Raw genomic sequence first — 17,349 nt, 5'->3', positions numbered from 1 at the left:
GGTGCTGAATATCCTCCGCCCCCGGTTGAACCCCGGGAATGGCCAGAGGAAGAGGAGCCCCTCAAAGGCTGCTGCCAACGCGCAGAACCCCTGAAGCGTTGCTTTTCAGGGCCGATCACGCAACCTGGACCCCCGCTTCTCCGGCCAGTCTGCCCTCCCCGTCTTTTTCGTCCCTGTTCAGTTTCCCGCAGCCAGCAGTCCGACGGCTGGGAAAGCCAGGCAGACAGACAGGCACACGCAGACGCACGCGCGCGCCCCGCGAGAAACGGCCTCTTCCCCCCGCGGCCCGCGGCCTGACACCGAATCCAGGTCGGCGCCTCCGCCCGGCGCTTTGCTCGCACCTTGTTCCCGCCATCCGACTGCAGCGATCGGCGGCAGCGCACGGAGCTTTTGTACTCGACGGGCCGCTCCCCGCGGGGCAGGAGGGGCGGAGAGAGCCGGCGGCCGACACGCACCGGACGCCGTCGCCGTCGCCGGGCGCTGCGCCCGGCGGAGCCCGCTACTATATTAGGCGGGCCGGCGCGCCTGGGCGGGCCCACGGGAGCGCGCCCCGCCCGGGCAGAGCCCCGCCTCCCGCCGCTGGGGCCCGGCCTCTCTACCTGCCCCCGGCGGACGAGGCCGGGCTGCGAGCGGCACTGCGGCGCGCCCTGGGGACGCCGACGGCGCCGGGCCACCTGACCCGCCTTTCCAGGAGGCTGCGCGCCGGGGGCCGCCGCCTGCCCCGCCGCGGCGCCCACGATGTTCCCTAGCCCCGCGACCGCCACCACGACGCCGTTCTCCGTCAAGGATATCCTGAGCCTGGAGCAGCAGCCCAGCGGCTTGGCCTCGATGGACCTCCCGGCGCTGGGCTCGTCCGCGTCGTCCTCCTGCATGCTGGCGGCCGGCTTCAAGCAGGAGACGTACCCGGCCGACGAAGCGCCCCTCGCGGACTCGCCGGCCGCCCTTTCCAAAGCTTTCCCCGGCGCCTTTTACGCCAAACACTACGTGGAAATGGACTCGGCCAAGGAGCCCAAAGCCAGCAAGAAAGGTGAGCGGCCCCAGCGGGTCCCTTTGGGCTGCGCCGGAGCACTCCTGGGGCGCAGACGGGCCCCGGGTCGGGGGGAGACGCCTGGGGCCGGGGAGGCGGCTGCAAGGGGAAGCGGGGCCTGGCTCCAGGGCGGAGGGGAGCCAACCCACCCAGGATCGCCCAGCGGGCGGGAGGAAGTCCGGCGGACGTGCGTTCCAGGCAGTTGGCTCGGTGGAGGGCCCACCCGAGCCGTGCTCTGCGTGGACTCCCACTCCGCGGGAATCCTTGGGACTGGATCCAACGGGACGACGGGCTTCAGGTCGAAATGCAGAAATGTAGCCCGTTGGCGGCAAAAACGTCGCCATCCGTGCGTGGCCTCCCTTTTTCATTCGTGGGGACGGAAGTATTCGCCATATGACCATCGTGATCTAAACAATAAATCTTTAGCTGGGTTCGGCTGTGGTAGCTGCTAGTTTGCATGTAACCCCTTTGCTTGACTCCAGCGGGTAGATGAGGCTGAAATGGCCCTCCTTTGGGCAGTTGGACACTATGTTTTCCTGAAGATTTCCTCCTCATGTTAAACCGATGTTAATTATTGTTATTAAATAACAACAACAACAACGCTTTAGCGTTTACATAGCATTTGAGGGTGATCAGGGCATTTCACATCCATTATTTTGTTGTAATCCTTTAGAATAATTCAATATTATTCCCTTGCACATAAGAAGCTTGCCCAAGGTCACTTACAGTGCAGTCCTAAGCATGTTTACGCAGAATCGTCCCATTGTATCCAATGGGGCTTAAGCCAAGTAAACATGCATAAGCATGCATAAGACTGAGATTCAAACTGAGTACTTCCTGACTCCTAGCTCGACCCTACCCACATCTACTCAAGAACTTCAGTGGGACTTGCAACCAAGTAAGTGTGTATAGGACTGCAGCATATGCCATAGGACTCGGACACCTAAGAGTCCAGCCTTTTTTCTCCCGCACCCCAGGTCTATGCAACATATATATGATTATATATTATATCAATATATATGATTATATATACGATATATTCATTATCAATAACATTGTTAAAGTTATGAATAATAATTTTAGTAATTAAACCAGTATTAAGATAATGTAACATTTGTATTAAACATGATCGTATTTACATGTACATAGTTTTAAATGCAGGCCTATGTAATAATAGCAGATTTTAAATGTATCATTGATATTACCTAGCTTCATTTTGGTCAGCCATCCCCTTAAGGCATATAGACTCTCCTCATCAAACCACTTACAGTGCAATCTTATTCATGTCTACTCAGAAGTAAGTCCCACTGAGTTCAAGGGGGCTTACTTCCAGATAAGTGGGTATAAGATTCCAGCCTCAGGCTCTTTATATCTCTTATCCTCATTAACCTGAGGTAAATCATATTGATCCCAATGGGGCTTAGTTCTGAATAGACACATATAGGATGGCACAACACATCTTCTACGAGAGGGACCCTCACTTCAAAGCTGTCTGGCATGGGAAAAACAACCTGGGACTCTCTTGGCAGTCTTTCTCACTATGTGCCGCAGTGAATAAACGGACTGAGAAGGGCAATCTCACAAGGAAGGAAGCCATATCTGTACACCCCAATCATTTCAATTGGATTTATTTTCAAGTGAGTCACATTGATTTTAATTGGGCTAATTTCTGAGTCATCTGGTCGATAACACAGACCATTGAACTCATTTGCTCTTTAAACTTTTAGGAAGTAATGATTTCATTAATTGTAGTAATGATTTCTTAGCCCACCTCTGGTTCTGAGCAGTCACATATTTTCAGCTTTAATTTTTCTATTACCAAGCTTGCCACTTTAGTCACACTTGGGAATAAGCTCCACTGAACTCTGTAGGTCTTAATTCCAAGTAAACATACATGGGGGTAGATTGCGTTTTACTTTTCCTATGAAATGTATGGAATTTGTCTAAAATTAAGAGCAGCTCCCTGGGAAACATACTTTGATGAGAACTTTAACAGGGAAGAGGAATATCTTCTGTTTGGGGAGATCAGGGGAAGTTGTCAATATCTTCAGAGAGAACAAGAGCGGGCTATTCTCTGGGCAGGTGGAAGAAGTGGTCAGCCCTATCCTTAAACCAGTTAACAGTAGAGGTATATACATGGTGTGGAAATAAGCCTTGTTGACTTCAGAAAAGCTTGTAAAGGTGAATATTGCCTTCAAGTCAACTTCTATCAGGCCCTGAAGATAAGACCAAGAAATGACCAGGGATGAATTCTGAAGGAAGGGAATCCTCCAGTTTCTTTGCTCTGCTTTCACATTAGTTTCATAGGGAGAAGGCGTGAGTGAGACCCATCCCCGTGTCTCTCGTTTCTGGAAGAAAATATGAAGCTACCTGAATATACCTGCCTAGGCATGATCCAACAACAAATAAGCTTTCTCTGCAGCCTAATTCTATTTTTACTCAGAAGTAAGCTGCATTGCTTTCAATCAGAGCTATTTCCAGGTCCATATGTTTACAAGGTTGAAAACTGTAGCAAAACAATGAAAACTGAGTTTAAAACGTGTTTCAGAGTCTCCCATTGAAACTGGTTGCAGTGTAGGTCGATTTTTTGCATGTTTACTTGGAAATAAGTCACAGTGATTTCAAAGGTAAGTGTGCACATGACTTGAAACTTCCATGTGCTTAAATGTGGCAGGATTTTGCCCATGAAACTCAGTGCATTAAGTGGAAGAAAGTCTCGCTGATTTCCATGGGACAGTTCCTTGGAAAGAGGAACCAAGGCAGACGCTCACCTCCAGTGTCAGCTTTTATATTTCCGCCACAATAGAAAATGAATGCTTTGAATTGAGTTAGCCATTCATTGAATATGAAATGGAGCCGATTAAGTCTGAATGTTAGAGCCCTGTTGCGTTTAAATGATTAAGATGCAATAGCAACAAGAATAGTGGCAGTAGTAAGCAAGTTACTTTCCAGTGTTACCTTCAAGTCGTAAACACATTTCTTTGGAAAGAATAACTCAAACTTCAGATCACAGCCTTGCTTCGAAATTAGGAGTAACAAAACCAGCCCCCCCTCATTCTGACTGGCAACTGCTCGTTCCTAACCAAATGTACTTGGATGAGCAAATCCTTTGGATTTCAATAGTATTTCCATTTCCGGTGTGGAACTTACTTCTGAGTGCATATGTGTAGATAGGATGTAAAATCTCTTTCCGATTTTGTTCTAACCCCACCGACCTCTGTGGGTGAGCTTTCAGTGGATGCAAGTCAGCCACCGCTGAGTGCATTTAACACCCATTGGTTTCAATGGGAGTGGGCTAAGCACACACTTAAACTGTCCTGTTAAAATCATCAGGACTACTTTACTGCTTAACTTTAGGTGGATTGGCACTCCAAATTAATATTCTGTTGTATTCATTTTAACGAGCTATATATCTAGTTACATAATTGTATATTGTAACCATCTATAAATATAAATAAAAGAGGAAGTTGGGAAGTACAAAGGTACTAGTATATATGTCAGTACAATGGTGTAAATGGATTTGTATTAATGGGGCAGAAAGGGGACCCCTGGCTTTCTTTTTAAGGACAACTGTCTTCTAGGGTCATAGCTGGAGGAGCTGTTTATCTTCCCCTGTTTTAATTAATTTGCAGCACAATGCTTTTCATGTTTACTCAGAAGGCCTACTGAATTAATGGGGTTTACTCTCTAGTAAGTGTTATAGGATTGCAATGTTAGGGTGCAGTCTCATGCCATTTATTGGGGAATAAATCCTATTGAACTCAGCTGGATTTACTTCTGAGTAAGTATCCATAGGATTGCGCTGTTTATTTCAAAAGCTGAGGGGAGACCGAAGAAGAAAAACCTACAGCACTCAGGGAACAGCACCGAACAGCACCGCCTGTGAAAACGTGTTTTGAAACCTTAGCCTGCAAAGGAGGGGGTGGGATCCCTTTTAGAAATTGTCTTGGAAGCGAGTCATATCGATTTCGATAAGGGTGGTTAGGCTGACATCCCAAACATAGACCACAATCCAAGTCGGAGTGTGGATTGCAGGTGTTGGATGGTCGCCACTGCTTTCTTCCATGAGAGCCAGTATACAACAGGGGTGGGCAACTTGTGGCCTTCCATATGTTTTGGCCTACAACTCCTATGATCCCTCACCCTTGGCTGTGCTGGCTAGGGGTGATGGGCATTGTAGGCCCAAACATCTCAAGAGCCACCAGTTGCCTGCCCCTGGAGTTGAATGCAGGACTGGAGAGAGCCTGCCACAAATTCCCATGTCCATTAAGCCCACATCTCAAACGACCCTACTTCACTGGGCTCTTGTGAGGATAAAATCAGGGCCGGCCCTACCATGAGGCAGAGCAAAGCAGTTGCCTCAGGCAGCAGATTTTGGATGTCATAAAAGGGCAGCAAGTGGTTAGTTATTTACTTATTATTGCATTTCTACTGCCAGGGATGGTGAGAGGTGCTCATGGCATTCTCTGCCTCATGTACCAAAATAACTTGGCTGGCTTTGGATACTCTTTGGATTGGGGGCGGGGGTGTCACCAAAATATCTTGGGCCTGCCCTGGATAAAATGGGGGGGGGGTGGACTGTGGACGCTGCCTTGAGTACCTTGGAGAAGGCAAAGGAAGGGGACACGCACAAAATAAACGCGACACCTGGTTTTAAGAAGATCGGGGTTCCCTGCTGAAATCCTCTGTACCTGTCCAACCCAAATCCAGAGGACCCGGGGAGTGACTGGTAGAACATGAGTCCCTAGGAATCGCGCGCCACGCCCTGATGGTCCCGCCGGGGCCTGTTCTGTGCTTGCTTCCCAGCAGAGTTGTGCGCCCTCCAGAAAACCCTGGAGCAGGAGAAGCGCGACGCCGAGGACCCCGAGCGGCCCCGGCAGCGGAAGCGGCGGAAGCCCCGCGTGCTCTTCTCGCAGGCGCAGGTCTACGAGCTGGAGCGCCGCTTCAAGCAGCAGAAGTACCTCTCGGCCCCGGAGCGGGACCACCTGGCCAGCGTGCTGAAGCTCACCTCCACGCAGGTCAAGATCTGGTTCCAGAACCGGCGCTACAAGTGCAAGCGGCAGCGGCAGGACCAGAGCCTGGAGATGGTGGGCCTGCCCCCGCCGCGCAGGATCGCCGTGCCCGTCCTGGTGCGCGACGGCAAGCCGTGCCTGGGGGACTCGGCGCCCTACGGCGCGCCCTACAACGTCAGCCTCAGCCCCTACAGCTACGGCGCCTACCCGCCCTACGGCAACTACAGCGGCGGCGCCGCCGCCGCCTGCACCGCCAGCTACAGCTGCAGCTACCCGGGCGTGCAGAGCGTGACGCCTGCCTCGGCCGCCGGCGGCAACTTCGTGAACTTCGGCGTGGGGGAGCTGAACCCCGTGCAGGCGCCCATCCCGCAAGGGAGCGGCGGCCTCTCCGCGCTGCACGGCATCCGGGCCTGGTAGGCTTCCCGGGCCGCCCAGCCACTGCCCGCGGGGGCGCGGGGCGGGGGACGAGTGACGGCTGGGGGGTGGTTTGGGCCGGCGAGAGACCTTCCGTGGAGGGCTCCGGAGCCCCGCCGAGCGGCCTGCCCTCCCGCTCCGGAGGGGCCGCGCCCAGGACCCTCGCCGCCCTCTGCGCCCAAGGATCCGGCGGAGATGGTGCCCCGCCGCCCACGTGGGGCGGGGAGAGACTCCCGCGGCGCCTGGAGCGCCCGCTCGTCGCCGACGGAGGCGTTCTGGAGGGCTTGGGCTGGACACGCTGCTCGGCGTGCCGCCGAAGTCGCCGCCTTGTTTCAGGCCGGGCTGGGAGGGTTTGGCTTTCTTTTATTTCTTTATGTTTGGGTCACGGTCGAAACCACAAGGAACAACGTGCAGGGGTGGGCAGAGGTAGGTCTCCAGCTGTTTTGGACTTCGACCCCTGCCAGCGTGGCCGATGGTCAGGAATGCTGGGAGCTGAAGTCCAAACATCTGGAGATCTATTCTCTGCCCACCCCTGCTATAGACAATACCCAAGTAGCGATGTAAGATGACGGAACGTCTTCCTACTTGTTCGCTTTTCGATTCTACATAGATAAAATGCATTTCACAGAAGGACTGGGTGTTGCCACCAAGGTGGTGGGCCTCGTTTACTAACAGGCCCCTCTTTTTCTTTTTTGATAACGTGGAAGGATTTTCCAGTCTGCTCCGTTTTCTTTTCAGTACATCCAGAAACACACACACACACACACACACACACACACCTTTCGTCCTATATTTAAAGGCCCGAAGTAACTAACGATCGCGAGGAAGTGTTGAAGTTTGTGGCTAGCTCAGGTTTCGGAACAGGGTTTGTCTTGCTGGGTTATTCCAGAGTAGTTTTCTTTTTTCTTTTTCTTTTTAAAATTGGAGACATCCGAACTTCCTTTGTCCAGAACTTTGCGTTGGGGGTGATGTGGTAGAGAGAGCGAGCGACTCCTCCGCCCCATAGGCAAGCCCCCACCAGAACGAAGGAAGTTAGATGCCGTTTTTGTGCCAGATCCCCGTAGAGTTATGCACTAAAACAGCTGATTGATTTTATAGTATTAAATGCACTGTTCTTTGTCCAGCCGCTTGGTTTTGATGTACGTGGGTTCCCCCTCCCCTCCCTATTTTTTTCTGTACAAAAAACCCGATGGAACTGCGTGTCTTGTCATTAAAGAGCGTGGCTTGCGGTTGTGCATCTTATTTGCTTTTCTTCCTGGAACCTAAATTTGGTCTGTCTTCACTGTAATGGCTTAAATGTGTAGCCAGCAAGAAGGGAGAGCTCCCGAGATTCCGCATAGATAATCTCTTCAGGAACCTCTTTACGAACAACTCAGCCCAAACGAACACTTCCTTTAAATCTTAGGGAGTAAGTTCCATTGAACTGTAGGCACAACCCGGCTAGCTAAGCCCTTTAAAGTCTCACTGATTTCAGCGGGAGAGATTTAAGCTTGTTTGATTTCTATGGGTTGGATCCAGATTTAGTCATACTTAAAGTAGACCCACTGAAATCAGTGGGATTTAAATTAGTCATGACTCCTGAAATCCCACTGGTTTCAGTGCGTCTACTCTGACTAAATCCGGATCCAACCGATTTCAATGTGATTTACAATGAAATGAAGTTTAAAAAAAACCATAAATAGACATTGGGCTTAATTCTGCCTGCGCAGTGAAATTTGAAACCTACAGACATAACCACGTTTACTTAGGTGTAAGCCTCGTTCATTTCTGTGGGTCAATTTAGTAAATATAGCACTCCGAATCTAACGGTGCGATCCTATGCATGTTTAGACAGAAAAAAGTCATACAATTCCCAGCATTCCCTATTCAGCTAAACCCTGATCCCACCCACATCTACCCCTAAGTTTATACTGAGTACAACTGGAAGTTTACTCCTAAATTCGCAGGGTTAAAGCAGCAACAGTTGTTTGGAATGTGCAGCGCAGCCCTATGCAAGTTTACCTGGAAGTCAGTCACCCTATGTGCAATGGGGCTGTCTCTCTAAGGCTGCAGTCCTATAGCCTCTTAGGAGTAAGCCCCACTGGACTCAAAGGGATTTACTTCTGAGTAGACATGCCTAGACCTCTGTTGTGTGTTGGGGCTGCAGCCTCAATCCCATCGAAACCAGTGGGAGTCAATTGAGCAGACATGTTTCGAAATGCGAAATGTAATGCGGCTTCTCTGGAGCCTGTACGGGGCTCTGTTTTAACACGCGTCTGAACTGGGGAACCGTGCCTTTGCAGACGCGCTTCGGAGCAAAGCCCATGGAGAAGAGGAGGCGAGTAGTCCGTTCAGCCAGACCAGGAACGGTAACGATCAAGAGCCCGCGGGTCCTCGTTCAGGCGTGTCCGACTCTTCGTGACCCCCTGGACCATAGCACGCCAGGCCCTCCTGTCCTGCGCTCTCTCCCGGAGCGTGCTCAAGTCCCTATTCATTGCAAAGCAGCCCGGCCCCTCACTGGCTCTTGGGTCCTCCGCCTTCCCCCACACTTGCCACCTCTACATCGCAATCTGTTTGTTCGGGCAACGAAGCGCAGGGCTACCGAAAAACGGAAAGGAGCTCCCGAGAGCGACCTGCCCGTTGAGAGCGACTGCACCGAAGGCGCCGCCTCGGCGGCGGGGTGACTAGAATATCTGGAGAAAGCCCTCTCGCTTCCGAATTCAATTCATAATCTTCTGTGGATCAGGAAATGTCTCGTTATAGAGACACACCAGATCATCTGGCTTCCTAAATGCACAAAGAGAGGAGATAAATTAGATCTATAGCTAGCTTCATCCCATCCCGAGCGAGGGGACCATTATTCTAACGGGTAAGTCCCTGTATCCGGGGGGTGGAGCTGGGGGGTGTATATTTCCACTGTGCCTATGATAAGAGAGAGAGAGAGAGAGAGGGAGGGAGAGGGAGAGGGAGAGGGGGAGAGGGAGAGAGAAGGCTGTATCCAATGTTAGTCTCATTTAGACTCATTGAAATGAATGAGATTTATTAGATTAACATTGGACACAACCCTATATCTCTCTATCCAATAGATACATATACTTAGGTGTATGATCTGTTTACATTAAAGCAACTATAATGAGCAATCCATAGACAGATGGGGGGGGGAAGAGTGCTTGTAACTCAGGATAACCCTTCGTTCCTTTGATGAATTAGACTGTAATCCACGAACGTTTATGGCGTAATTAAATCTGCTAGGGCCCAAGCCTTGGATGTTTAGACAGAAGAAATTCCTATGCTGGCTGGGGAATTCTGGGAGTTGTAGGAATTTTTTCTGTCTAAACATTCATAGGGTTGGGCCCTTAAAGGTGCAACAAGGCTCTTTGTAATCTGCCCAAAAAGCATTGGTTACTGGGCAAATTAAAAGTATAACAAGAAATAAATTATTATTTGCTGTTTTTATCATGAGCCCGCTTGGTATAGGTGCCTCTGAATGTGTTTTGAATATCTTTCTTAGGCTTTCTTGCAGCCTAAGTGAATGGTATTTCCCCAAGTGTTTTCCACAGAAGACAGAAGTCCCTATAAGGCTTTTCTTGTGCTGTTTGGACCACGTGTGTGTAAAAACACAAGAAGAGCCCTCCTGCTGAATCAGACCAAAGGCCTAATCTAGTCCAGCATCCTGTTTTCAAACGTGGCCAACCAGATGCCCATGGAAAGCCCACGAGCAGGACATGAGTGCAACAGCACCATCCCACTCGTGTTCCCCAGCAACTAGTGTACATAGGCATTACTGTCTCTGAAGCTGGAGGTAGCATGTAACCAGCATGACTAGAAGCCATCGATGGCCTTCTTCCCCAGGAATGTCTCCCGTCCCCTTTTAAAGCCATCCAAATTGGTGGCCACCGCTACATGTTGTGAAAGTGAATGCCATAGTTTAACTGTGCAATGTGAACAAGGGCTTCCTCTTATCTGTCCTGACTCTCCCACCAATCAGCTTCATGGGATGGCCCGGCGTTCTAGTGTTATATGAGAACGGAAGTTCTTCCTGGTCACTTTCTCCACACCATGCATAGTTTTATATATCTCTGTCATATGTCCTCTTACTGGTCTTTTTCCCCTCCTAAAATAAAAAGCTCCAAAGCATGGGTGTTGTTAATGGAGGATAGAAGGAGGAAGTTAAGTCGCATGCATGCCCATCCCTGCCAATGAAACTGTTGCATTTGCACGGCAAGCCGTACTAAATCAAACTTAAAATGCCCTGACTGACAGTTTCACTTACCAGGCTTAACGCGCCTCTCTCTGCTTCAATGGGGTTTGCAATGCCAGTGTAAGTTGTCATTCCAAAGGCCTCTGCCGTTTCCTCTTCTCTGTGTAAACAACCATCACGAGGTTCAGAGGAAGAGCGTCAGAGAGGTCCGAAGGCGATCATTTAGGACCCAATCCTATGCATGTTTAGACAGAAAGAAGTCCCACAACTCCCAGAATTCCCCAGCCAAACTCGTTGGCTTGGGAATGCTGGGAGTTGTAGGGCTTCTTTCTGTCTAAACATGCATAGGACTGTGCCCTAAGCCTCCTTCTGTGGGTCCGCACTCCAGCTCAATGAATCTGGGTGAGGCAGCCTCTTGCACCCGTTTTTTTACACGTACCACCGAGGCCACGGTTTCTCCGACACGCCGAAACCTGTCTGTGCGGTTAGAGAAGCGTTTCAAGTCCGTGTTCCTGTGTTCGCAACAAGAGTCGTAACATTCACCATGCCATCCGCTGCATGTCTGCTCAGAAGTAAGCCCCACTGAGTTCTACGGGCCTTACTCCTGGGTAACTGTGCCTAGGGCGGCAGCCTAAGAAGAAGGTGCGGGAAGGAGGCCGGGTCGGAGTCGGGTGGTCTGGCGGCGCGGTGCGACCATTAAGCCCCTTATCGGATGTCAGCGATGGGAGCGGGCAACAACAAACAGGGGAATGCAGCGCAGCCAAAACATCCTGGGGGAGTCGAGCGAGGCATCGCGCCGGCGGTGGAGAATGCCATTAGGACAGCCGGGAACCTGCCCGCCCTATCGGACTCATCAGTAAACACGGATGGAGACAAGCAGCCCGCGAGGACGGGGCGCGGGGGGGGGGGGATGCCGGCCACCGAGCGAAGGGAGAGCGACCTCGGTTGCCCTGCCCGCCTCACTCCTGGCCCCCGTTGGCGTGGCCACTTCTTTTTTCACATGCGCGCACTTCAGAAGGGCGGCCCAGGTCTCCTCTTTGAAATCCGCCTCACTGTTGTTGCTGGGGCTTCATTCTGTAAAAAGGAAAAAGGAGCAACAAAAATAAGATGCTCAAAATCTGTTTGCCTTCTTCCTCGTCTTCCCCGCTTGCGTACTGCACCACAGTGGAGTTGGGCGGCTCCTGTTTCCGTGGAGCAGTGCACCCGATATGGGTTTCAGTCAGAAACTGCCAGAACTCTAAAGGAGCTATCCAAAGTGCTGAGCCCTATGCCCAAAATTGGTTAAGCACCTTGGATAGCTCCTTTAGAGTTCTTACTGGTTTGGACTGAAATCCCGAGTGGATTCACTGCCACCAGCCTCCACTGGCATACCACACACACACACACACACACACACCCTCCAATAAGGAGAAGTAATTGGGCTGCTGTGTGTGTGTGTGTTTGTAGGTAGGTAGGGAAGATAGACTGCTGATTTTCTGGAGCTCCACATGGAAACACAACAAAAGACTGGCAGGGATGGAGGCACCTTGACACTAATGCCGTGATCACCTGAAGCTAGCATGGATTTGTCAAGAACAAGTCCTGCCAGAATCATTTTATTTCATGTTTTGATCAGATAACCTCCTTAGTAGATTGTGGAAATGCTGTGGACATAATATATCTTGATCTCAGCAAGGCCTTTGAGAAAGTGCCCCATGACATTCTGATTAGCAAGCTAGTTAAGTGTGGGCTGAATGGCATTGCTACTAGGTGGATCCACAGCTGGCTGGAGAACTGTGCTCATCTCGTCAGTCAGTCTGTTTCCCACCTCCCAGCTGAGCAGAGTAGAGCAGAGCAGAGCAAGCTGCTCCAGCTGGTCCAGGGACTACAGAAGCAGGCAAGCTCCCAGAGAGCGAGCGAAGAGGGGGAGCAAACAGGAGTTGGCCGGGGAGTTGCAGTGGTAGAAGAGACAAAGGAGACAAAGGAGACAGAGGCTAAGAGGTAAGTGGGCTGCAGGAAGCCCAGAGGGCTGCCCTTTATCCTTCTGAATGGTTGTGAGTTCACCAGGTGCTTCTGAGAGCTCCAACTGAATTGGGGGTGTGTGGCCTGAGTACTCCCAGCAGCTGAGTGGGTGGGAAGCTTCAGTCTGTTTCCCGCCTCCCAGCTGAGCAGAGCAGAGCAAGCTGTTCCAGCTGGTCCAGGGACTATAGAAGCAAGCAAGCTCCCAGAGATTGAGTGACCAGAGCGAGCAAACAGGGGGAGCAAACAGGAGTTGGCCAGGGGAGTTTGGCAGGGGAGGTCAAGGGGGAGGCCCTAACATTTTTTTATTTTTTATTTTTTAACTAACTTTTTTTCATTTATTTGTCTTGTAACACACACTTCCACACCAGTGGGGCTCTGCTTTTAACCTCTACTGAGTAGAGGAGCAGGCACAGGCTAGTCTAGAACAATCACAAAGCTAGACACAAAAAGGGAAAAGAGGCTATGGAAGGACAAGACTCTCCAGTGGTGGTGACCTGCAAGGTGTGTGCAATGTTTGTTTTCTTGCCTGAGAACAACATGGCCTACACCTGCAACAAGTGCAAGTTGATCACGCTGCTGGAAGAAAAAGTAAGTGGACTGGAGCGGCAACTGTCGACCCTCCGGGGAATAAGAGAACACGAAGAGTTCTTGGAGAGAATGGGGGAACTACAGCAGCAAAGGGAAGACCAGAAGCTTGAAGAGCAACAGCAAGAGGAGGCAGAAGTGGGAAATGCTGAGGTGAGGAAAAATGGAGTAGAGGATACTCCTTGGAAAAGGGTGACAGTCAGGAGAGAAGAACTAGAATCATAGAATCATAGAATAGTAGGGTTAGAAGGGGCCTACAAGGCCATCGAGTCCAACCCCCTGCTCAATGCAGGAATCCAAGTCAGAGCATCCCTGACAGATGACTGTCCAGCCTCGTCTTGAACGCCTCCAGTGTGAGAGAGCCCACCACCTCCCTTGGTAATTGGTTCCATTGTCGTATTGCTCTAACAGTCAGGAAGTTTTTCCTGATATTCAGCCGGAATCTGGCTTCCTGTAACTTGAGCCCATTATTCCATGTCCTGCACTCTGGGATGATCAAGAAGAGATCCTGGCCTTCTTCTCTGTGACAACTAGATGCCACTCTGCACCAGTGGAAGCAGTGGAGCTGTGGAACCGATTCCAGGTTCTTGCGGATGAGACTGGAGGACAGCCTGCAGAGGAAGAATCACAGGGGAACCTACATGAGAGTGAGCAAGAGGCTGAAGGTCAGTCAAACAGAGGCGATGAAACCCAGGCCTACAACAAGAAGAAGAGTGGTAGTAGTGGGAGACTCCTTGCTGCGTGGGATCGAGACCCAAGTATGTCGCGAAGACCCGTGGACTCGCCAGGTATATTGTCTCCCGGGAGGACAGATTAGAGACATGACTGAAAGGTTGCCTGCACTCATAAAGCCCACTGACAGGTATCCCTTTCTTCTCATCCATGTGAGAACAAATGATACCGCCAAGCAGAGTCATGAAGAAATCACATCAGACTTTGAAGCTTTGGGAAGGAAACTCAAGAAGATAGTTTTCTCATCCATCCTTCCAGTAGTTAGAAGAGGGATAGAAAGGGAAAGAAAAATACTCCGGGTGAATGACTGGCTGTGAAGGTGGTGCTGACGAGAGAGATTTGGATTCTGGGACCACAGGCTATACTTCCTGGAAGATGGGCTGTTGGCAAGGGACAGGTTGCACCTCACAAAGGATGGGAAGAATGTGTTTGGCCACAGCATGAAGAACTTCATCAGGAGGGCTTTAAACTGAATCCTACGGGGAAGGGAGATGTAATGTTGGGGGTAACAATGGACATAGGCACATGCACTGCAATGGAGAGAACAGCTCTGATAGCACCCAATCATAGTCTTCAGACACATGTAGGAAGAAAGCCAGACTATGAAGCACATGGTCTTCAATGTCTATATACTAATGCCCAGAGTATGGGAAACAAACAGAACGAACTTGAACTCTTAATACAGGAGGGAAATTATGACTTGATAGGTATAACTGAGACTTGGTCGGATGACTCTCATGACTGGAATGCAGCAATTGAAGGATATAACTTGTTCAAAAAGAACAGGAGGAACAGAAAGGAAGGTGGGGTTGCACTGTATGTGAAAAATACATATCTCTCCACAGAAATACAGGAGGATGAGCTTGGTAGTCTCATCGAGAGCATCTGGATCAAAATAAATGGAGCAAAGAATAAAAGGAAACTGGTGGTCGGAGTCTACTACCGGCCACCCAATCAAGGAGAAGATGAGGATGAAACTTTTGAAAAGCAAATAGCCAATGTTTTAAGGAAGCATGATGTAGTAGTAATAGGGGACTTCAATTTCCCCGATATTTGTTGGGAGACAAATTCTGCAAAACATGGCCCCTCCAGGAAATTCCTGACGTGTGGCGAATAACTTCCTCCTACAGAAAGTAGAGGAAGGAACTAGAGGATCGCTATCCTTGACTTGAACAGAGATGACTTAGTGGATCAAGTAGCAGTTACAGGAACTCTGGGGGAAAGCGACCATGTTGTACTTGAGTTTTTGGTTCTAAGGGAAGCAAAAGCTGAGTGTAGTCAAACACGTACCCTGGATTTTAGGAAAGCTGATTTCAATAAAGTCAGAATAATGATCAGTAAGGTCCCATGGCAAGCAATGCTAATAAGAAAAGAAGTCCAAGATGGGTGGGAGCTTTTAAAAAAGGAAATTCTCAAGGCACAATCACAAGCAATTCCAACAAGAAGAAAAGGTGGAAGACAACAGAAGAAGCCAATGTGGCTTCACAAAAAGCTTAGGGATGACCTGAAAACAAAAAAGGACACATATAGGAAGTGGAAAGAAGGCCAAGTAACAAAGGAAGAGTACAGGCAGGTAGCACAGAATTGCAGGGATGGTGTCAGGAAGGCTAAAGCTGAGAACGAGCTAAGGTTAGCGAGGGATGCTAAAAACAACAAAAAGGCTTTCTTCAGCTACGTGCATAGTAAAAGGCAGAGGAAAGAAATGGTTGTTCAGCTATTAAATAAGGATGGCAAAACAATAACAGATGACAAAGAAAAGGCAGAGGTGCTCAATTCCTACTTTGGCTCAGTCTTCTCCCAAAAGAGGGTCTATGACCCCCCTGGCAAAGGCAAAGTACAGGCTGAAGGGGCAGGATTGCAGCTTGAGATCAATAGGCATATGGTCAAGGAACACCTCATTACTTTGAATGAGTTCACATCTCCAGGGTCAGATGAGCTGCACCCTAGAGTAATAAAGGAACTGGCAGAAGAACTCTCAGAACCACTGTCTATTCTCTTTGAGAAATCATGGAGGATGAGGGAAGTGCCAGATGACTGGAGGAGGGCTAACGTTGTCCCTATCTTCAAAAAGGGTAAAAAGGAGGAACCTGGGAACTACAGACCAGTCAGTCTGACATCAATCCCTGGGAAAATTCTGGAGCAGATGATAAAGCAATCCATCTGGAAGCACCTTGAAAACAATGCAGTGATTACTCGAAGCCAACATGGATTTGTCAAAAACAAGTCCTGACAGACAAATCTGATCTCGCTTTTTGATCAAGTCACCTCCCTTGTGGACCATGGGAATGCTGTAGACATCATATACCTTGACTTCAGCAAAGCTTTCGACAAAGTGCCCCATGGTATCCTGATGAGCAGACTAGCTCAAAGTGGGCTAGATGAAACAATGATCCGGTGAATCCACAGTTGGCTACAGAATCGGACTCAAAGAGTGCTTATCAATGGGACCTTCTCAAACTGGGGAGAGGTAACGAGTGGGGTACCGCAGGGCTCAGTCCTGGGCCCAGTGCTCTTCAACATTTTTATTAATGACTTGGAGGAGGAGGTGCAGGGAATGCTGATCAAATTTGCAGATGACACCAAATTGGGCGGGATAGCTAATACTTTGGAAGACAGAAACAAAATTCAAAATGATCTGGATAGACTGGAGCGCTGGGCAGAAAACAACAGAATGACATTTCATAGGGATAAATGCCAAGTTCTGCACCAAGGAAAAAGAAACCAAATGCACAGTTACAAGATGGGGGATATGTGGCTCAACAACACTACAAGCGAGAAGGATCTTGGAATTGTTGTCCATCACAAGCTGAATATGAGCCAACAATGGGATGTGGCTGCAAAAAAGGCAAATGCTCTTTTGGGCTGCATTAATAGAAGCATCGCTTCCAAATCCTGGGAAGTACTAGTTCCTCTCTACTCAGCACTGGTTAGGCCTCATCTGGAGTACTGTGTCCAGTTCTGGGCACCACACTTTAAGAAGGATGCAGACAAACTGGAGAGGGTTCAGAGGAGGGCAACAAAGATGATCAGGGGACTGGAAACAAAGCCCTATGAGGAGAGACTAAAAGAACTGAGCATGTTTAGCCTTGAGAAGAGAAGACTTAGGGGAAATACGATAGCGCTCTTCAAGTACTTGAAAGGTTGTCACAGAGACGAAGGCCACGATCTCTTCTCGATCATCCCAGAGTGCAGGACACGGAATCATGGGCTCAAGTTACAGGAAGCCAGATTCCGGCTGAACATCAGGAAAAACTTCCTGACTGTTAGAGCAATATGACAATGGAACCAATTCGCTAGGGAGGTGGTGGGCTCTCCCACACTGGAGGCGTTCAAGACGAGGCTGGACAGCCATCTGTCAGGGATGCTCTGACTTGGATTCCTGCACTGAGCAGGGGGTT

At 49.8% G+C, this 17,349-nt stretch overlaps 1 protein-coding gene across 3 annotated transcripts; it reads left to right on the top strand.

Moving 5' to 3' along the window:
- Nucleotides 1–738: 738 nt before the first annotated feature.
- Nucleotides 739–6,522, top strand: NKX2-5 (NK2 homeobox 5). 3 transcript variants are annotated; one of them, XM_084832404.1, is made up of 3 exons: nucleotides 739–1,027; nucleotides 1,768–1,770; nucleotides 5,834–6,522. In XM_084832404.1, the coding sequence occupies exons 1-3, from the start codon at nucleotides 739–741 to the stop codon at nucleotides 6,454–6,456; spliced, it is 915 nt and encodes a 304-aa protein (XP_084688530.1). In that variant the 3' UTR covers nucleotides 6,457–6,522. The 3 variants fall into 3 exon arrangements, with proteins under 3 accessions (XP_084688530.1, XP_084688532.1, XP_084688531.1); XM_084832406.1 differs by lacking the exon at nucleotides 1,768–1,770 and having other exon boundaries at nucleotides 5,837–6,522; XM_084832405.1 differs by lacking the exon at nucleotides 1,768–1,770.
- Nucleotides 6,523–17,349: the final 10,827 nt, after the last annotated feature.

The sequence above is a fragment of the Heloderma suspectum genome, chromosome 2 (genome assembly GCF_057233095.1).
Source record: "Heloderma suspectum isolate Gila_16-S chromosome 2, 16-S_ref, whole genome shotgun sequence".
NCBI lineage: Eukaryota > Metazoa > Chordata > Lepidosauria > Squamata > Helodermatidae > Heloderma > Heloderma suspectum.
Note: the sequence above shows the minus strand (reverse complement) of the source record. Positions and strands in the feature narration are given on the sequence as shown.

Coding starts and splice junctions, on each gene's coding strand:
- NKX2-5 (XM_084832404.1), top strand. CDS start 739: ATGTTCCCTAGCCCCGCGACCGCCACCACGACGCCGTTCTCCGTCAAG.